A 22,893-nucleotide genomic window follows, 5' to 3' on the forward strand; every position below is an offset into this window, starting at 1 on the left:
TTGTCAAAATGTTAACACAAAATAAATATATGTGTTAACAATAAACCTAGGTAGGTGGTATACTCAAAACATGTTCACTGACATTTGAATGATAACATATATTTGAATATATCCTTGAGATCCTTGGGATTAAATTAAACCATCGGTCACAGATTTCTTAAGGAAAAAATATATATTTATAGCCACTATTCCAAATAAATGTCAAGAAAGTTATTGGTCATTTCTTAATAAAATACAAAATTTATAACCTCTTTTTAAGGCTTCAGAACTTAGGAAGCTGCAAATTTAAATGTGAACAGTCGAATAATTAAAAGCTGGCAACCCTTTTTACATATTTATTGTCTTATTTAGCCATCTGAATACTACAACAGGTGTATACTCTATAGAATAAATACTGCATGAAGAATGTAACCATACTGAATTCATTACATATTCTCTTAGCAGTAAAGTTAATCAATGTCAGTGTAGGTGCTATTTTTTTTTTTTGGCTTTTAAATATATTTATTTACTTTCTAGACTAATATTATTATATTGCAGAAATCAAAGATGTAACAAGAACCTACTTTCCTATTTAATCCATTAATCTGAAACATACTCAAATAAAATATAAAATTAATACTTTAATAATATTATCAAAGTAATTCCTCCAAGTAATGCTGCATATGAGCAATAACATATCTAATGTTTAATGTGAACTACAGGCTTTCCAGGACGAAGTACCTTCTGGATGTAAAAGCAAGAAAAAAAAAGAAACAAATTATCATAAAACACAGATTGCAACCCTCATTGTCCTTTTGAAGAAAAAAAATCTTTAGAAAAATTATATTTGTTAGAAGTCAGTTGGGGAAAAAATGTCTGAGCAGTTTTATATTTTATCATGCACTGTTTTACACAAGTAGAATTCTAAATTTTAGAGAACAAGGACATGTATCGAAAGAAGACATTTAGCAATATACTTTTATGTAGTAGGATAAATATGTCACAGAATTTTCATTACTCATGAACATCATCAGGAGGTAAACATTTTAAAACTGCTTAATAGTATTAAAATCCAGCTTCTGGTCTCAAGATATATCTACTTATATTCGTGTTATGAAATTTGATAGGTAAGAACCATTAAATACCATGGGGCACTTTTCTATCTTATCCTTAGGTTCTAGCCTAAAATTTTATACTTAAATTTTCCACACTTAAGCATTTATGGCAACATAAAATGAAGCCATATGTAAGTTTATTGTCTGTCATAGCTGTTACATTTGTGTCATAAAACCCATGTGAGCCTGTTGATCCTTTATATTAATTTTCACTACTGAAAAATTTTAAAGAAGAAAAAATGTAATAAAGGTAACACCAATTGTTGAATCTCTGAAAGTAGTATAAGATTTAACTGTGGCTAAAGAAGATAAACTACCTCAAGTTTGATTTCATTTTACTATATTGGTAATTTAAAAGAAAGATTATGATATAATCTGACACTAACAGTGTCAGTGCATATGACAAATTACATTAGTAACATCAAGAAAGGCCAACAAACACACATTCAATATAACTCTTTATTATATTTTTAATGCCATGGTTCTTCCATACAGAAAACAGAAACCATCTTTTCAATAAGTTGTAGTTCTTTTTCCCTTAATCTAAGGTTAGCGTAAGAAAGACTTAGTTTATATAATGTTATAAAATTAGTTTTCCATTTGCACAATGCAATTTAATTACCCATTAAGTCTCAAAATGTGGGCTACAATGTATGACTTTGGGGAAAAAAAAAAGAAAGTCATCATTTTTATATAACTTATTTGCAAAGTAAAAAACTATTATGTAACAGCAAAAGTTTCCTTGTTTGGAAAATTTGCTAGGAAAATATTAGAACAATGCATTTTCATTCACTTTTCATTTTCTATTTTTGTATGATCTTAAAAAAGTAAAAATTAAATAAACACTGTCAAGTTATATCAATATTTCTAACATGAAGAAAAATGGTTACCACCGGGTGTTCCATTTGAAACTGCTAATCTTTTGAACTCAAAATTGTTCCCATGTTTTAAATTGCAATTTGGAAAAGCTTACTTTGGATGGTGGCAACATAAATAAAAAAAGAAATATAGAAGACATTAAGATATAAAAATACATTTTGATAAATAAGAAAAATAGCCCTATTTTTTCTGATTTCAAATGCAGATTTCTTTTTTCCTTAAAAATGTGATAAAAATCTCAAGAGAATATCTGGTTAACTAAACCATACAGAAAAAAATGCTGTAAACATCAGTTGGAATTAGGGCTTACTATAATCTACTATATACATATGGCAAATAATTAAAAACATTCATTTACTAGAAATAAAGTAGTCATAAATGGGAAGGCATTTCTTCCTTACTTTGGTTTTAACAAGGCAAAGTTGTTTGAGCCTTTACTTCTAAATTCAGTTACATCTAAAAAATGAAGTGTTATTAACATGTTATTTAAGATTACTCTAGTTTTAACAAAATATAATATTTTTTTAAAAAAATGAAAATAAATGGATCTGCTTTAATAAATTCTACTCATTCTAAATGAAATTTTATTCTTCTTAGCAGGTGACAGCTGAGATTTCAACAGTGGAACAATCCTCAGAATCACTTTCAAATTAGATCTATAAGTAAAAACAACATAAGATCCATGAAATAATTCCTATAGCATTCTACTATTTTTAAGACCATTTTAAGGTTATCTAGACAACCACTATGGCACATATTCTGTATACCAGGTTTTTCCTTAGTCCTGTCTGTTGCCAGTATACTTTTTGTCTTTTTTACATTGTTAAATGCCACACAAAATATCTTTAATAAAGTCTGACATTTCTTTATTCTTTTATTTTGAAAGTTGGCATAGAAATGGAAAAGCACAATTCTTTTCAAAATGGAAGTATGGTCTTAACCAAATTCTCCCCCGCTTTTAAGAACTATTTTAATTACAGAAGTTAACACTACAACAGATGTAAATCTTTCTAGAGAAATGACTCTACAAGTAGTAAGATTCCCAGGCTAAAAAATAAAAAAAGAAAGAAATTTACAAATTTCAAAACAGTAAGTTCCTTTAATAATCATTACCTTTACTATTTTCCCTATCAGCAGTTCCAAAGGAAGGCCCTTATTACAAACTCATAAAAATACTTTTTGTTTGTTGTTTGCAATTTGGGGATTAAACCTGGCATCTATATAATGAGCTATACTCCTAGCCTGTTTGTTTTGATATAAGACTATGGCTAAATTGGCCAGGATGGCTTGGAACTTGCAATCCCTACTTCAAGTCTCTTGGGTTATAAGGCTTTTTTTTCATGAAGAAATATTAACCCTGCTTGGACCCTAAGTTTATCATCCGTGTTTTCACGCTTAACTTCCCAAAGACTAGACAATTTAACTACCTTATTTCTGCCTATTATTTAATAAACTCATGGCCAAATCTCCAAACATACCTGAATTAGAAAGTTCCTTAATTTTCTAAAAAGTTGCTAAATCTCACTGGCAGTCAAATTATTCAAGTCTGCCCTAAATCAAAAGTATAGGTTTTTGCCATATTAAATATATACTAATATTGTTTTAGTTATAAGAATCCTTTGGCATAGAGTCCCCAAAGAAAGATATATAAGGAAAATGTTACAATAACTGTTTCTCATCCTTCCTCCCCCACCCCGCCCCCCCTATTTTNAGTGCTCTACCACTGAGTTGTGTCCCCAGGCCTAGGAATTGATCATTTTAATAATATTCTTTACATTCGGAGAGACAATTAACCAATGTTTACTAGTTATCTCCATTTAGATGTTCTACAGATAACTCAACAATCACACAAATGCTGGAGAATGGGCAAAACTGTCTGCCCTTTTAGTCCTCCACCCAGTAACCAGGACCTGATTCAACATCTGGAGTAACTCTAAAAGATTCATTTACATCTTTCCATTCCTACAGCCAGATGTCTAGTTTGTGTTTCTGTATCTAAAACAGATTACAAATCATTCTTTCTGCACAAAGTTCTAATTTCTTCCTGCATCTACTCTGATGCAATCTCCCCATTCTCCATACTGCATTGAAAGCAATATTTCTAAAATAGAATTCTGATCATGGCACTCTTCTGTTAGCACACAGACACAAATGAAAAGTTTCAGGAACCAGAGCAGCACTAGGGAGTGCAGAAAACTAAAGTTGCCAGGATATTTTCTGGTCTCTCATTTCTCTGTCCCACCAATAGCTTTACTGCCTCAGGCTACTTCAACTCACTGGAGAAACACAGAAACCAGCAGCACCAGGGTAATCCCAGAAAATTATTAAATGGGATTTGATGAATGTACATTATATTACATTATTATTCAAAATATTCACTGTTCCTCCCTGGTGAATGTTTGGCATCCCTGAATGTTTGATGTCAGCTTGGCCATGTGGCTTGTTTAACCAATGAAACATGGGAAACAAGAGGAAATGACATATTCCTCTTCTAAACAGATTTCAGATCAACAAAGTGATTCTACCAAGCCTCATTTCCCTTTGGATAGAAGATGCATCTCTAGTCTTAGTCTTGGAACAGAGATACACAATGGATATGCATTATGAGGGGGAGGACAAAAAAAACCCTTATTATTGTAAACCAATGAAACTTGAGGATTGTTTGTTACCACAACATACCTACCCTAAAATGGCACGTAGGAAGGACTCTTGACTGACTTGGTTTTGATCACATCTCCTGCTTAAAACCCTTCAATGATAATCCTGTACCTCCTAGAGTTCAAATTCTAGGATAGCATATAAGATCCTTTTTCATATGGTCCCACTCATCTCTGCAGCCTCATTTCTTGGGACTCCCCATTACATACCATATTCAACCATAAGGGATTTTAAGGTTTTTCAATATAGCATGTTGGCCTTTACCCTTCTTCATTTATTTCCATTTATTACATGCTATTCATGAATTCTTTCTTTTTTGTTGTTGTTGTTGTTGTTTTGGTACTGGGTAGTAAACCAGGGGCACTTTACCACTGAGCAATGTCCCCCCATCCTTTTTTATTTTGAGACAGGGTCTCAATCTCACTGAGTTGTGAGGCTTGCCTTAAACTTGCAATCCTCCTGCCTCAGCTTCCTGAGTCACTGGGATTACATGTATCATCACTACACTCAGCTATATGTTGTTCTTCATTTAAAAGACTGTTATTCTTCCAATCCCATCCTAATCCATTTCAAATGTCTGTTCTTCCTTTATACCAAAAGAAATTTCACCTTTATGTGTATATACAAAATACCAATCAAAAATAAATAAACAAACAAGTGAAAGGAAGATAAGTAGAGGAAGGAGAATGGGGGAGGGAAGAGGGGAGGAAAAGTGGAGACAATAGGGATTGAAATTAAATCCCATAAATGTGTGATTTTGTCAAAGTGAATCGAACTACAATGTATAACTATAATACTATAATGAAAAATATATAATTTTTTAAAAATCCACTTAAAGCCAGGCATGGTGGTGTACACCTGTAATTGCAAGGACTCCAGAGGCTGAGGCAGGAGGATTGTAAGTTTGGGAGTGGGGGGTGGAAGGACTGGGGATATAGCTCAGTGGCAAAGCACCCCTGGGCCAATCCCCAGTACAAACAAAAACAAAACAAAACAAAACCAAGAATCCATTAGGAGATTCCTCTGTGAAGGCTTATATAAACCTGCCCCATTATTCATAATTGGTTGCTCTCCACAGGATTTTTAACATCCTCTATTAGTCCTTATCTTGCCACATAATAAATACTTGCATAGTCTGTATAGTTGGAATATCTTTAAGAGCACAGAAGGGCTGGGGATGTGGCTCAAGAGGTAATGTGCTCAACTGGCATGTGCAAGGCTTTGAGTTTGATCCTCAGCACCACATAAAAATAAAGATGTTGTGTCCACAGAAAACTGAAAAATAAATATTAAAACATTCTCTCTCTCTCTCTCAAAAAAAAAAAAGAGCACAGACTATGTTTTTATTCATCTTTGCAGCCCAAATATCTAATGCTATGCCTGACACATAATAGAAGATCAATATGAGCTTATGAAAAATGCTCACATACAATCTTTTTTCAAACACAGTTCTACACAAAAATATACAAGACAGGGCCTTCTATCATGTTAAAAGATATTATAGAAAATTTCACCTAATCAAATCTTATTTTGCTTCTTTTTTTTAATCAAGAATAATTTTACATACTAGAAAGAACAGAACACAGATGATTAAGTGGAACTGATGCCTGAGACAGGAGAAAGATAATAATAAAATAGCATCCAGTTGCTTATGGTGAGTTCAAATCTCTGGAACTAGATAAATTAGAGTCTTAAGACATCAAGATCTTCATGGTATCTCATGAAGAATGGAGAGAAGCCAGAAGACTAAAATAAGAAAATTCAATTAATTTTTTCAATTTCAAAGGCAGAGGTGGGGGATACCCAAACTAAATTCTTTAATACAGATTCAAAGTTTAACAAGGACCCCCCCAAAATTCTACATTAGCTGATGGTAGGGCAAAAAGAGGCACAGAGAACACCAGAAGTCAGTAGATTCACCAAGAAAACAAACATGCTAACCTAATTTTACTGATGACAAAATTACTAGACAGATATTAGAGAAATAACATAAAGTAGGTCAAATACATATTGTTGAAGTTAAGATAAAGTTTCTTACGCTGGAGAGGTGATCAATACAATTGAACAACCTTCTCAGATTATTAACCAATGGCTTAATATCAATCTATAAGGAAGTATCTGATGGTTGCTAAAACAGCTCTGTATTTGGGTTAACTTCAGTAATATTTATCAACACCTTAAAGATTTAAATGTAGCTTATAAATTTTCCTGGTTATATAAACCTATCTATAATACCATGAGAAATTTTTTTATAATACCAATATCTAAATAAATAGAAATAATGGGCTGAAAATACAAAATGAAGTTTATCAAGGTTAATGTACATCTATTTATCTAAAAAATGCATACGATTAGCAACAAATCAATTTTAACATTAGTTGATGAAACAATTATAAACTCAAAATGAGACTTCAATGGGAAGTGTCAGCTCAAAAAATTAACACAAATCAGCAAATAAAATAACAGTCCAGTGAACAAGGAAGAAAATTGCTACAGGTCAGGCAACATTTTGAGAATTATCATTTGGATTATGACCTGTTAAAACTGACCCTAACTTCAGGTAATAGATTCAGAAAAGGATCACCAAGACGATAGTAATGGGTATGTCATATGTATATCACATGAAGAACAACTAAGAACCAGGAATGATTTCCATGGAGAACAGAAGATGTAGGGTCGGAAAAGTAACATCAGAGCTGTTTCCAAGTGTTTGAATGATTTATATTCAAAGGCAAGAATTATATATTTATATGCCTAGATATTTTTATATATTTTGTTATTCCTTATACACACAGATTCAAGTTTTGCATATAACAAATGCTCAAATTTTTGAGGTTAAGGATCATCTGTTTATGACTAAGCCAACAAAGACAGTTATTACACAGGGTTATCTGTTATGAACTGAATGACAACTCAATAAAAATGTAAGGTAGGAGAAAGGAAAGGTAAAATCAAAATAAAAAATGTAAAAGCTTTAACTAAAGCAAGCTAAATAGGCCATCTCAGGTATATTACCTTAAAATTTAGAATCTCTATCTTATGTCAGAGGATATTCTTGACCATACCATTAGTTATATTTTAGTTCCTTTTGTAAATATTGCCCCACAATAGAGTCATTGTTTTTACTGCTACTTTAGTAAAAGAAAAACTGAGGCTCAGGGAAGCTATTTACTTAGCACATCATAACAGTAGTTAACCTTCTACAGGAACCTTAAACTTTTTACCCACAAGCCCTTTGTTAAAACCATTGGACTCATTAGGGAGGTAGTAAACAAGTGGAGTGCTTAATTTCAGTTGTTAATTACCTTGGTTTCATTTTTATGACTAGATCCACAAAGAGTAAACCTGCAGTAAAATTTTAAAGTTTATAGGAAATTTTCTTAAAGTTGAAAGGTTAAAACAAAAAATAAAAATTTGAGATCAAAGATTTCTCTCTCATGCTACATAAGAAAAAGCCTTGGCAGTACTAGTTCCATATAAACCAAATTTTGGCCACCACAGTGGACTGGGTACACACCACACTATTTCTCCCGAAAGTAAGTGGCTTCCTTTGTGTATTAGAGATTTAGTACACAGCTGCAACAACATCAGTGCCAGAAGGCAGTGTGAAAAAGGTACTGTTAGTAACAGAAAAAAAAGAGGTCTTAAAGTGTATGAAGAAGAGGCACATCAAAGATTAATTTTCTATTTCATATACATATTATAAAATGGTGTTAGCTTCTCAAACTAAAATAAGTTTGGAATATCATGGGACTCAAAAATGTCCAAAGGGCAGCTAACACCATTATTTTAAAAGAGCAAAATTACATTTACAACTGCTCCAGTTTTAAAAATAATAAAGGAATGCCCTAACAAGTGCCCACGCTCCCAACTTCCTTCCCAAGGAGGCTCATTTACATTATAATGGTTGCCAAGGTTACTTTAATTCCATCATGGCTTCTTTCTCCAGTTGCTAATCTGAAGCTTGGGTGGTACAAATTAACAACCAGAAACCTTAATTGAGATTAACTCAAAACTCAGCCTACTAAAAAGTTCATGACCTACAAAAGGATTTTGTTCTAATGACAAAAACTGCAGAAAGGTGGGGACTGTTTGTTTCCTATACTCCATTCTACCCAAGATTTCACTGTTACCTCAGATGGGAGTCAGTATTTTTATCTGACTTCAACAGAGGTTCATATAGGTAAAACAAGATAAATAACATCAATTTTATAAAGGGTAATGGATCAAAGGAGCGACTGCTATATTACAAGTATTTACTATTCCAAGCTTTAATAAGACAAGACCATTATGTAAAAGCACATTTAAAAGTCAATTCATTATCAGTATTTTTTTTATGATAACATGTAGTGCTGGCTAAGTAGTATCTAAATCACTCCATTAATAATGAGGCTAGTATATTCCGTATTAAGTCAACAACCAAAAAGAACACAGAGTACCATTAAAAAAAAAAAAAAAAGTAAAAAGTAAACACATGGGCTGGGCATGTGGCTCAAGCGGTAGCGCGCTTGCCTGGCATGCGTGCGGCCCGGGTTCGATCCTCAGCACCACATACAAACAAAGATACTGTGTCCGCTGATAACTAAAAAATAAATATTAAAAAAAAAAGTAAACACATTAATTAAAAAAGAACACTATCATACTTACACAGTATCACACTTATTTTAGAAAATTTAATTGAAGAATATTCTAGAAATATTTTAGAAAGAAAATGGACAATTGAGCTTCATGAAAAACATCATACCTACCTATCTTCTTATTTCTCTAGGGAGCAGATAAAACGACAGCCTGTGTTACTACTATTTCACAGACTGGCCCTTGGGAATCATCATCTGTAAAAACTAGAGTATGTAGCAGAAAGCCATCAAATGAATTAGGATATAATGATCCATCCATAGTACTGTTCTACACAAAGAGACTATTTACAACATATTATATTTAAAATAATAATAGAAATTAAAAACTGTGTTGAATCACTTTTCTTATACATGTACCATCAACTTTGGGAATTATTTTGAATTAGAAAAATACTATAGTCTCTTAATAAGTGTAAAAATATTGTAGTCCCTTAAGTGTTGATGACAGAATGGTGTCAAAGTATGTACTGAAACTGGCTAAAAGTAGAAACATTGTTATCTAGGAAATATTAATGATTTATTAAATAACAAGGGCACAGAACAAATTTGTTTTGTTTTTATATTTTTGGTACTAGGGATTGAACCCAGGAGAGATTAACCACTGAGCTACATCCCCAACCCTTTTATTTTTTATTTTGAGAGAGAGTCTCTCTAAGTTACTCAGGGCCTTGCTAAGTTGTGGAGGGTGGTTTGAACTTGTGATCCTCTAGCCTCAACCTACATGTTCACTGGGATTATAGGTGTGGTGCGTCACCCAGCACAGAGTACAAATTTGAATATAATTTTTACCTGATAATCTCGAAGGCCAACCAATATGATGTCTGAGGAATTTATCCAAACCTGTAAAGATAATTTACTGACATTTTAAAAATATAAATAATTTAAAAAGAAACAACTTAAATGAATCATCCCACAAAAAAATATTTTATTCACCCACTTTGTAAACTATCAAAAATTAGGGGACCAAAGATTAATGATAGAGCACACTGCCCTAGCATGCACAAGGATCTGGATTCCATCCCAAGTATTATTTTTAAAAAAAATGCAAAGATAAGATAAAACTATAGTACAATACTCTACATGTAGCCTACTAAAATATGAAATTTTATTTCAACTACTTAAGAGCTTAAAACTTCAAAGAAAAGATCATGCATCAAGGAAAGTGACTAAACATCAAAAACTATCTTAAAATATTTAGTTATCCAAAATACGAAGGAATTACTATCTACATAAATGTAGCCGTTCAGAAATCAATCTACATAAAAATGACCGCCTCTTGTCTGAATGTGTGTCTCTTACATGCACATATTAAAATCAGGAGATGGGAGTCTGGGGGAGTTGTTGTTTAGGTCAGGAGAGCAGAATTCTCATGAATAGTATTAATGCTTTTATTAAATAGGTCCTAGAATGCTTCATGGTTCCATATCAAGGCTCAGAAAGTACTATCAATCAGAAAGCAGGCCATCTTTTAAAATCACCAGATTTTAAACCACCTCTAGACAAAAATAGTCTTCAGAACTGGAATAAATTACTATTCATAAGTCACCCAAGCTGCAGTATTTTGTTACAGGAGCCTCAAAAGAATAAGCCTTAAAAGTGCCGCTAATTTAAGAATGAATAACAGACCCAAAAATATTTTTTTATAAACAGATTACTGAAATCCCCTAATACAAAATAACAACATCTAATAGTATGAGAAGCATAAAGGCTAATTAGCCAGAAAACATGTTTCATGGCCTTAAAAGATGAATTTTTAATGACTTCTACTTATAATATGGGGCAATAAATAAATAATTAATCAAATAATTTTAAAACTGTCTTAATGGGCTATGATAAGGAATCTGTTATCTAACATATTCCATATTCAAATTTCCCTAGCATCACTTATGATTATTTCCCCTAATACAAAATCTATTAAGGAACATGATCCATTAATTATCCATTTCTATAGTCTCTTTTAATCTCCATGTTATTTTTCATGGAGTCTAGACCATTTGTTTTATGAATTAGATTTGTCAGATTATTTTCTCCCTTATTATTATATCTACTGTGATATATTATATCTACTGTAGATATCCAGCAGAAATATAATATTAAGTGAAGCAAATGATAAAGATCAAAGATATTCTTATTTAAATGTCATATAAATCACAGCTCTGTTCTATAAATATCTTTTCAAAACTGAATTTGCTTTCATATTAAAATGTTTTTATAATCAACTGAATCTTGAAGTAAATAAATCTACATATTTACCTTTTTTCTCAACTTTCCTCTAATATGGCATAACCTCTTAATACCATCAAAACACATTGCTTCTAATCGTCCATTTCCCAACATTTTGATTACCTGAGCATACACTGAGGAGGAAAAAAAAGATGATATATCATTCAACATTCATTTCAATTTAGTAGTGTATTAGGTAAAATTTAGAATAGACAATAAAACTTTATTTGTACTGCTACATTTGAATCAAACTTTATCTTTTTTTAATGAATATAGTTTGAACAGTAAAATGTCTATCCTGAAAGCCCTTTTGTAAGGTGACACAAATTCTAATTTTATCCCAAGAAATAAAAAAATATATATATATTTAATTGACAATTTCTAAACCTATCCTAGCCATGCTTTTATGTGATAATTCCTTTTAGAGTAATAAAGAACAAATCAAGTAGTTTGCGCCCAAACACAATTGTCTATTCCATGAAGAGTCTACTATATATTACAAATGTTTTAGTTATATATTTATTTTGAATAAATCAATTACCTATTGCTTTTATTACTGCATGTTGTTCTTCTAAATACAAGGTGGCTCATTTCAAAATAGATACTGTCCCATATGGACACAGTCATATTTTTATTCTCCTCAAACTTAGGGAGGAATTAACAGTTTAATTATTAGGAGAAATGAAGAAAAGCAAAATGGAGGCACAAGGACTACTACTCAGGATTATGATTAAGAAGGCTTTGGCTTAAAAAAAATTAAAACAGAATCAATGCATGGAAGGAAGACTACTCTAGATAGGGAATAGGGGTGGGAGGGAAAGGGAGGGAGAAGGGGAATAGCAAGGATGGTGGAAGGAGACCCTCATAATTATACAAAATACATATATGAAGATGTGAATTGGTGTCAATATACCTTATATACAAACAGAGATATGATAAATGGTGGTAAATGGTGTATTATATGATAAATGGTGGTATAATGGTATATTAAGAATTGTACGCAAAAAAAAAATAACAATAATAAGAGAGCTCAAGTGTAATGACATAATTTGGCATGAACATACTTTATATATAGAGTTACAAAAAATTGTGCTGTGAATGGATGATCATGACTGTAATGCATTCCACTATTGTCATGTATGTAAGAAATAATAAAATAAATAAATAAATAAAAGGAGCATAAGTTAAAAAGTCTTACCTTGACCATCCTCTTTAAAAACCAACTCTCTTTTCTCAGATTCATTTTCATTTTTACCTCTGCATCTATTTTTACCTCCTTTACCTAAATAAAGGTAAGTAAAAAAATTTAACCATAATTATCTGCATAATGTCTGTTAGCTAAATTCTAAAACCAAGCGCTTTTAAAATGTATTTTCAAAAATCAAGAAAAATTAAATGCATATCTCTTTAGCACTGCCATATTAACAGAACAATAAATAAATATTTTAAAAAGCTAACCTAATTTTATCAATCAGATTTATAATTTGATTGATATAATTTGATATTCATTTATATCCAATACCAAATATTCCTACCATCAATGCCTTACCTTTCTTGAACATGTTGTTTAGATAATTATTTTCTAAAATAAAAGTATATATATTAAAGTACATAGAAAAAGATATAGCCCAGGGAAAAATATTAATACTGTGTATACTTCCAAAATAAACAACCATCGTTTCCTTCTTTTTCTCTCAAATAATGAGCCATATGCCCCAGACCTTTCTTTCTTTCTTTATTTGTTTGTTTATTTATTTATTTATTTGAGTCAAAATCTTGCTGAATTGTTCAGAGCCTGAATAAGTTGCTGAGGCTGGCTTTGCAACTATGATCCTCCTGTCTCAGCCTCAAGAGATGCAACATCATGCCTGGCTCCATTCTTTATTATAGTATATTTAACTCCACTCAATAATTTGTCCTGCATATCTTTTCATGTCAATAAGTATAGATGTGGATCCAACATTTTAATCCTTAAAATACATTTTTTCCTTATTCTGGCATCCTTTACTGTTTCCCTTTTATTAAATTATGCTGCATTAAAGTCCAGTCTACAACTTACAGCAGATGGATGTAGAGAAGTAGTAATTGAGGATAAAAAATTTTGTATCTACTTTCTTAGGTTTTTCATAACCTATACTAGTTTAAGACTCACCAGCAAAGAAAGAGAAAATCAAGTTCTCCATCACCCTATATTTTCACCAGAACCTTACCATGCTAAAGATTTATAATCAAATTTCACTATTTTTTTTCTCTGAATTTTAACATATTAATAAGGTCAAACACATAAGTATATATTTTATATTTTATTTCTTTATTAGATTTTCAATTAAGTAGTCACAGAATTGGGATACTTCTCCAAAATATTTTATTCCCATTCCAAAATCTACAATAGCAGTCATTTCCAAAAAATGGGAGAAAGGTTGAGAGTAGCAATAATAAAAGACCAATGGTTGGAATTTAAAAAAAAAAAAAATCCCAAAATAGAATGTGTGAATTATCACTACAAAGACATCTAATTCTCAAATGCACCAACTCACTCTTGCAACAGTTCCCCCAATGCTCTGTGCTGCTACAAAACATAGGTAAACTTCTACAATTTCTGTTCTCAATCAATTCAGTATCTGAGGTATTGACAGGACACACCAAAACTAACTTACTAGAAATGAAAAAAATGTTCTATATATAGCATCAATCATGCCAGAACTTCAAATATTACTATAAGCTACATTAGGGAATGGATTGTTGAGTTATATACCAAACTTTTTTTTTATATGAATAAACATGAATATATCTTTTAGAAGAATGGCAATTTAAAAACCTACTTGGACATAGTTTGGCATGAACATACTTTATATAAAAACTCCAATGCATCTTAGCCTATATGAGTAAGCCAAAGGATACCCATTTTCTTGATGTGGGGAATGGTTTGTAAAATTTCTAGAGGAAACTGTGGAGTAAGAATGGGCTGAAATCAAAATCCATTCAACATACAGCCCAATATAGTTAGACAGCTCTCATCAAGCCAATACCGCAAAACTTCAAAATTTTCCTTTTAAAAAGGAAATTGTTACTGGGAATGCTACTACTTAGCTATTTTTATTTAGTTTATTATTTAATTCTATTCTTTTTATTCTTTCCCCCTCTATTCTATTTTCTCAGCTTTGCCATCAGGCCTAGCTAAATTGTCAAGTGTGAGAATAATAAATTTCATTTCTACATCAGTGAGTAACATCTTCTAAAATCCAGGATCTTAAAAAATACCAATCTATCAAGAAAACTAGAAGATTACAGATTTATTTACATGTGCAGGAATGAAAGCGTGGTACTTATCTGCAGAATAAGAGGAAGAAATTTAGAAAGGGTTCACAGACTTTTGAACCTATCCTGTAATTCTTATATTCAGTGGTATGGTTCTCCAGGAGTTCATTATATATATATATATATATATATATATCTCTTTTTAATGTTTCTAAAATATTATATAATTTGTTATAAATTTACTAAAGTATACTATTTACCCTGGATTTTTTTCCAAGTAAAAGTGCAATTTAAATTCTCTTCAGATAATATTAAAACTGTGCATAAAACAATTAAAGCTCAGTTTATTCTACTATAAAATATTTGTTTTATAAACTTAATCCAAAATTTATATATCTCTTCCTTAATTCAGATATGTTCTTTTGTTAAAAAGTCCTAACCCACAAGAATGAAAGGACAACCATTTTTTTTCCCTAAAGTTTAAGTGAGGCATGTGGATAGAGAATTAATAAATATTCATTGAACCGTTACTAATTGTTAAGTGAGCTATTTTTCCTTCAGAATTTATAGCCTAGTTTGGGCTTCAACTTTTCATCACTAGAAATAAAATGTGAGAACCAAATACCTTCTGACGATATTTGGTAACTAGGGATTATATTTGTTATAATCTGGGAGGTAATTAGAGATTATATAGGTTAACGAAAAAACACTTTTGTAGTAGGAAAAAGATGTACTTCTTTCCATACCCCAAATAATCGGCAGTAAAAGTACTGCTACAAAAATGATCAATCAGTTGGTTTCAGAGAAGTGAAGATGTAATGCCTGAAGGAGTTACTTCTTCCCTCATTCCAATTGGCAATAAAACTATGCTACAAAATGGTTTTGCGGAAAATAAGGTGAAACGCCTGTGGGTCAGTGCACGGTAAACAAAAGAGACAGAATCGCTACCAAGTGTCATAGAGTAAGTACAGGTAATAGCTACAAAAAGAAATACAGTAAAATGCCTGTTGCCCCCTGTGAAGTAAAAAGGAGAAGTTGTCCAGGTCCCCACAAAACAAACAAGCAAACAAACAAACAAAAACACTTTTCTGGTGAGCTGTCATTCCTATTTAAAACCACCATTACCATGAAACCAGTTTCTCTGTTTGTATCTAGAGTTTTCTTAAAGAAATCAAGGGCATTAAAAACCTTAATTCCATAAAAGGAATTTCAGTAACGAATTTCTGTAATGTGCGTTCTTTCATCTCTACATAGGTTAGGCCCCCTATTTTGGAAATTCCCAGTAAACTTATTCTCACCTCTAGTTCGTGAACATTTAAGCAATAAATAAAGAAATAATGTGAATGGTCCCTATTCGTGTTTATTCTCAATATAGACATGCTCGGGGATGGGGGGTAAGGAAAAGTTGGAAGGTGGTCAAACTCTGTAAAGGGCTGGGCTAAAATGAATCACTAAAGCAAACCTTAAAATGTTTAAGGGTTCCACCGTCCCTTTCCACAAGTTACTGAAGCGCCGGGGTCTAGCGCCAAGCACCCGCAAAAGGCCACATTTTCCCGCCTGGGAGTCCTAGAAAAATGGCGTCCGCTCCATATCAAGGCGACCAAACTGAGAAACAGGAGTAACTTCCTCGGCCCTTTGGAGAGCTGAGATGCAGGCATTTCCGTGAGTGAAAAGTAAGAACTGACCCTGCCTACACTACGGGCATCAGACCCGAAATTATGGGGGAAAAGTACCAAGCCTAAATAGAGCCGCGGTTTGGTAATCTCATCTCATTACCTTTATTCTTAGGCATGGCAGTAACAGCAACAACTTTTACCGATGGTCGCTGCCAACTCCTTTCCCCTTGAGAAAGCTGGAAGTATCTATCCGTCGCAAGTTGAGTAAACAAATGTGTACCTACCAGAGCTCTCCCATAAATCACAACAGTACACTATGAAGAAACAGCAAATGGCGACGGAGCTACCTAGACTCCGGTGGCCTGTAGGGTCCTCTTTTACCCCTCCTCCACTTCGCGTTACTGCATGGGCGTGGTCAACTGACTGATACCTCTGAACAAACACGAAAGGTACTGGAGTACAACTTGAGGGAGGATGAATGAAATGTGTACCTGCCTTGCAAGCAGTAATAACGGGAGTCCGGGTGGAATAGGCAGGATCTGGGTATCTGCTGCTGCACAAAAGCAGATGTCAGTGAAATGTGCAACTGAAACTTAATAAATCAGTGTACAATGGAGTATTTATTTATCCATGAAAAGAATGAAATCGTCTTATCCCTATGAAACTGGAAATCATTATGTTAAATGAAATAATAAGCCTGGCATAGAAAGACAAATATTGCTTGATTTCCCTCACATGTATAATGTTCATCTCATAGAAGCACAGACCAGACTGGTGATTTTTCAGAGGCTGAAGACAATAATAAGGGAATGTAGTGAGAGCAAATGACTGGGAAGGGGGTGTTAGATAATGAATCCTCATTTACATAACAGCAAAATATACTGTGCTTTTGCCCAGAAACAAACTACACAGAACAGCATATCAAGGCCATAGTTCCAGCTTATTAGTAGAGAACCAACTAGCTTAGCATGTGTGAGCACTGGATTCAATTCTCATTACTGCATATAAATCACTATGCAGGAAGGAGAAAGATGATGGTAAAAAGGTCGGAGAACAAGGAAGCCCAAGACATCTAAAAAGGGCAGAACACCTTCCTTCTTGGGGTACCAGGATATGAGTTACAGCCCCCTTCTCCCTGGAGGGAGAAGTTTATGTTACCCATTTTTCAATAAACCCTGCTTTATATACTTGCTTCAGTGAGCTTCTCTAATGATCAAACTTCAACATGTACAGAAGCAGTACTTCTCATTGATAACCAGTGGATCACCTCTATAAATATCTTTGGGTCAAGAACATGCTTATCATTGTGTTAGGGGAAAGACACATGAAGATGGCAGGGACAGAAAGTTAAGAGAATAATTCTAAAATGGCCCCACATGCTTTCTTTGTCAAAAAGCAATTTACCTTTAGCCCTACCTGGCCTAAGTGGATAGGATATGTCATTTTTTTTTTTTTTTGACAAGCCCCCTGTTATCTGTGCAAGAAGTGCATGATCAAGATAATATTAATAGAAGGAAACCAGAAAACTTTTGGGACACAGATCATAAGATTTAGTGACATAAGGATTTTTCCTCATAACCATAGAATCTATAAAAATATATGGTTAAAAATCCAATTAGAATCAAACAATTTGGGCCTAGGTAACCTACACTGGGGTCTTGGAAGTCTAATGTCACCCAGCTGTCAGTCAGAAGTCAAGAGGTGGACTTCAGGAAGCCATCGTGGAAACTTCTCTGGAGCCCCAATAAAACTGGAAGGCATAGACACACACTGTTCCTATCCTCTCTCAGTACACCCATTTTCTCCTGTGAGAGTATCTCTTTCCCTTTCCTATCTCTTCAGTAAACTCATTCTGGTTATTCTGAGTGCCATATCTGAAATATTTTCTGACATGATCAGAAATAACAGGGTTTGAAGGGGGTTCTTCACTCTGCCTCAGTTTCTCAGAAGGTGCCAGCTCTCTAACAATTACTTGCATATAGCACAAATTTGATAAATAGTAGATGCTAAACTCACATAAAAAGGAAAAAGAGAAGGAAGAGATACTCTTAAACTCAACAGTAATAGATCTTATAATTGAGCAGTAATATCACAATTTTTACTGGCGGGTTAGATTATTTCAATGTAAAAGCTTCCCCCCTCCCCCTTCACAATCTACTTTTGGAGAATTACAATTAAGAACATAATTTTCTCTGAACTCTAAAATCTTCTTCATGAAGATAGTAGACAAAGACATTACTTTTACTCTCAAATATGCAATATATCAGAATGTGATTGATTTACAATCAAGTAAAGAGACTATATACTCAAAATGAAATCTCACTCTTTTTTAGCAAGTGATTTGGCAGAGAAGTCCTTAAAATTCTGGTTATAAAAGAAAAACTTTGTACATATTTGTCCAATTTTTGTAGACCTGGCATTTACACAAAAGACCATTAAGTATTTGAAAAATGTTTTGTAGATCCATCAAAGATTTCATTTTATTTTATCTTTTGAAACCGAATATCATAGAGAAGTAAAAGTTTGTAGGTTTTAAAGGGTTTGTTGTTATTTATTTGTGTTGAGAGCCACAGCTAAAGGGGCCCCAGCAAACTTCTAGCTGATTGGCTCCTCTGCGGTGATGCTCATTGGGCTGTTTCCCTGCCCTTTCAGACCACAGAGCTGCTCATTGGGGGACTTTTTTGGCTCTGCCCATGCGACCCAGCCAATCGGCCTCAAGAGCAGGAGGATTGTGGGAGGTGGAGAGGCTTGGGGTGTGGGGAGAGGCTTGTGGGAAGCCGGAGGTGGCAGTTGAGGCTCTGAGGGTTTTTCCTGAGGAGCTGTTTTGTTTGGCGTGTGTGGTTCTAAAAATAAAGTTCGTTTCTTTTGACAAGTGGCTCCTGATTGTGCCCAGCCAGCATTTGGTGGGCCTCACGGGGAACGACTGAGGGTAAGTGAGAAGGTAAACTGCTCACCTCTGAGGGCAGGGCGAGAGGATGGGTAGCCATTTTAAGATTCTTCTTTTGTTATTTTGCTTCAATTTTGTTTTAAGTTACCTGTCCCTGGAGATGTGTAAGATGGAAGAAAAACCGCTCACATCTGAGGAACAAATAGGGAGAAAGGACGGATGGACATGTCAGGAGGCTATTATAATGATTTTGTGTTGTTCCAATTTTGTGTCACTCTGTTTCAGTTTTGTTAGGTGTTATCTTGTTGGGTTGTATTATAGTAGAAATATGGGATCAGAAATTAGTAAAAAACAAACTGAAAGAGTGTTAAGTAAATTGTTAGAGGAAGGAGGCATCTCAGTAAAATCAAGAACAATCAGGGCATACGTTGATACAATACAAAAATGTAGCCCATGGCTTTTTAAGGAGGAGTTGTTAAATATATCACAATGGAACCATCATGGTGAAGATTTAAAAAGAATAGAAAAGAAAAGCCCAGGGACTCTGCCAGTTGGCACATTGCCATTGTGGACGTTCATATCTTGTTTGCTTAGTCCAAAGCCTTCAGTTCAGACAATGGTAGAGGAAGAAGAAGACATAATGATTCAAGTAAAAGAGAAGGTCTCTCAAGTTAGTCAGACAGAGGAAAAGATTCAAGTAAAAGAGAAGGCCTCTCAAGCTAGTCAGACAGAGAAAGAAAGTGTAAAACAGAAAAAGCCATCAGGGGGAAAGTTACAACAGGAGACTGCTACTAACACCTTTCTATCACCAGAGGGTGTAAGTGTCCAACCAACAGCACCACCTCTACAGGAGACTGCTACTAACACCTTTCTATCACCAGAGGACGTAAGTGTCCAACTAACAAGGCCACCTCCATATGCTGGGAGGTCCCCAACCCCCGCAGTTGATAGTTGGGATCCTGAGACAAGATCTCAAATATTAACATGCCCTGTATTTGAGGCAGGAGGGCAGCGATTTTACCAAGTTTTAAATTTCAAAACAGTGAAGCAGCTAAAAGAGGCTGTAACAACCTATGGTCCTCAAGCACCCTTCACTGTAAGCATGGTCGAATCCATTAACAACTTGAACATGACGCCAGCAGATTGGGCTAATATGTGTAAAGCTGTGCTAAATGGAGGACAATACCTGTTATGGAAGGTTGCCAATGAGGAATTTTGCAAGGAGACGGCTAGGCGAAATGCAGCAGCTGGTTATCCTCAGAGAAATCTAGATATGTTGTTAGGAAAGGGACCTTATGAGGATCAGCAGCAACAAATTGCATATGATCCTGGTGTATATGCACAAATTGCTGTAGATGCAATTAAGGCATGGAAGACTTTACAAGGACATGGAGGTTTACAAGGTCAATTATCTAAGGTAATACAAGGAGCTAATGAACCTTATGCTGAATTTGTAGATAGGCTTATTCAAACAGCTACCAGAGTTTTTGGGAATACAGAACAAGCAATGCCATTACTAAAACACCTGGCTTATGAGCAAGCGAATCGTTGGTGCAGAGATATCATTAGACCATGGAAACATGAAGATTTAAACACATATATTAAATTATGTAGAGACATTAATGAACAAGAGCAAGTCGTGGCAGCTGCAGTAAAACAGGCTTTAGATGCCAGAGACATTAATGAACAAGGGCAAATTGTGGCAGCTGCAGTAAAACAGGCTTTAGATGCCAGGCCAAGAACATGCTACAATTGTGAACAAACAGGACATTTTAAAAGGAATTGCCCCATTGGAGGAGGGTTTAACAAAACTAGGTATCAAAGGAGTAGAATACCAGGTATTTGCCCACGATGCCGTAGAGGGAGACATTGGGCTAATGAATGCCGTTCTCAAACCACCATAGAGGGTACTCCATTATCAAAAAACGAACAAGGACCAGGTGTTTATCCACGATATCGTGGAGAAAGGCATCGGGCTCCATTGCCAAAAAATGGACAGGGGGGCCCAATGCTCCGGGGCCCAAAACCACAAATATACGGAGCACTGGAGGAACCCAGCAACCCCATCAGGGTAGTGCCCAGGACACATTGTCCATCAGATCCCTCATCAGACAAACCAGAGGGAGCGCAGGGTTGGACATCTGCGCCTCCGCCAGAGCAGTACTAACTCCAGAGATGGGAGTTCAAATCATTCCCACAGGGGTGAAAGGACCTCTTCCCAAAGGAACAGTAGGCTTATTATTGGGACGCAGCTCTTCTACTCTAAAAGGACTTATGATAAGTCCTGGGGTAATTGATCCCGATTATGAAGGTGAAATAAAAATTATAGCCAGTTCTCCAAAGGGTATATCAGTAATTTCACCAGGAGATAGAATAGCACAGTTACTAATAATACCCAGCCTACATGATAAATTTTCCAGTCGTACTGTAGAAAGAGGTTCCAAGGGATTAGGCTCCACAGGTGTAGATTGGGCTATGCTTTCTTTAAATTTAGATTCTCGCCCCATGCTAAAACTAAATATTCAAGGACATGAATTTAATGGGCTACTGGATACAGGTGCAGACCTTAGCATCATCTCTCGTCAAGAATGGCCAAAACATTGGCCATTACAACAAGCCACTCAAACGCTTCGAGGCCTAGGAGTGGCGACTAATCCCCATAGAAGTGCAATGGTATTAGATTGGAAGGATCCTGAAGGATGTGAAGGAACTATACAGCCATATGTATTGGATCATCTTCCCGTAAATTTATGGGGACGAGATGTCCTAGATCAATTAGGTTTGACATTAACAAATAACATCAACCAAAATGCACCCACTATTATGACTAGACAAGGTTTTAGGAAAGGAAAAAGATTAGAAAAACAAGAACAAGGTATAGCAGCACCAATACAAATAGATCAAGGAACAGACAGACATGGGTTGGATTTTCAGAAAGGGCCACTGAGACAATAAAAATTACTTGGAAATCAGAAAGACCAGTATGGGTTCCTCAGTGGCCCCTGACTAAAGAAAAGATACAAGCAGCCCATGACCTGGTCAAACAACAATTAGCAGAAGGACATATACAACCTTCTGTATCTCCCCATAATACTCCCATTTTTGTCATCAAAAAGAAATCTGGTAAATGGAGATTATTGCAAGATTTAAGAGCCATTAATAATGAGATGGTTATTATGGGACCTGCTCAATCAGGGATTCCTCAATTGTCTGCTTTGCCAAAAACCTGGTATGTTTTAGTTATAGATATTAAAGATTGTTTTTTTTCAATTCCAATTCATCCTGAGGATAGTCCACGTTTTGCATTTACTATCCCTGCACTGAATCATGAAGGTCCTGATCAGAGATATGAATGGAAAGTACTCCCTCAAGGGATGGCTAACAGCCCAACTATGTGTCAAATTTATGTTAACAAAGTAATCCAGCCACTTAGAAATCAAAATCCTGAACTACAAATATTTCACTATATGGATGATGTATTATTAGCACACAAAGATAAAAACACATTGCTAGAATGTTATGCCACACTTACAAACTTATTAAAAAATTATAATCTAGAGATAGCAATAGATAAAGTACAATTAAATTTTCCAATTAATTATTTAGGAGTTCTATTATCCTCAACCATGGTCCGTCCACCA

At 34.4% G+C, this 22,893-nt stretch overlaps 1 protein-coding gene and 1 long non-coding RNA gene across 3 annotated transcripts in view; both read right to left on the bottom strand.

Annotated features, from left to right (window-relative positions):
- LOC107144117 (eukaryotic translation initiation factor 1A, X-chromosomal-like) overlaps nucleotides 1–16,651 on the bottom strand; it is a 63,322-nt gene extending 46,671 nt beyond the window's left edge. For both annotated transcript variants that reach the window (XM_048796320.1, XM_015487954.2), the window contains exons 1-4: nucleotides 16,526–16,651; nucleotides 12,690–12,773; nucleotides 11,522–11,625; nucleotides 10,058–10,108 (exon numbers count right to left, since the gene is read on the bottom strand). In XM_048796320.1, the coding sequence (XP_048652277.1) occupies nucleotides 10,058–10,108; nucleotides 11,522–11,625; nucleotides 12,690–12,773; nucleotides 16,526–16,541 (255 nt within the window). In that variant the 5' untranslated portion in view covers nucleotides 16,542–16,651. The remainder of the gene's footprint in view (nucleotides 1–10,057; nucleotides 10,109–11,521; nucleotides 11,626–12,689; nucleotides 12,774–16,525) is intronic.
- On the bottom strand, nucleotides 1,536–6,343 carry LOC107144342. Its single transcript, XR_001503787.2, has 3 exons — nucleotides 6,330–6,343; nucleotides 5,720–5,722; nucleotides 1,536–2,629 (listed from the first exon to the last, which is right to left on the bottom strand). It is a non-coding gene; the product is annotated as an uncharacterized LOC107144342 (long non-coding RNA).
- Nucleotides 16,652–22,893: the final 6,242 nt, after the last annotated feature.

This window comes from Marmota marmota, unplaced genomic scaffold (genome assembly GCF_001458135.2).
Source record: "Marmota marmota marmota unplaced genomic scaffold, marMar, whole genome shotgun sequence".
NCBI classification, from domain to species: Eukaryota; Metazoa; Chordata; class Mammalia; order Rodentia; family Sciuridae; genus Marmota; species Marmota marmota.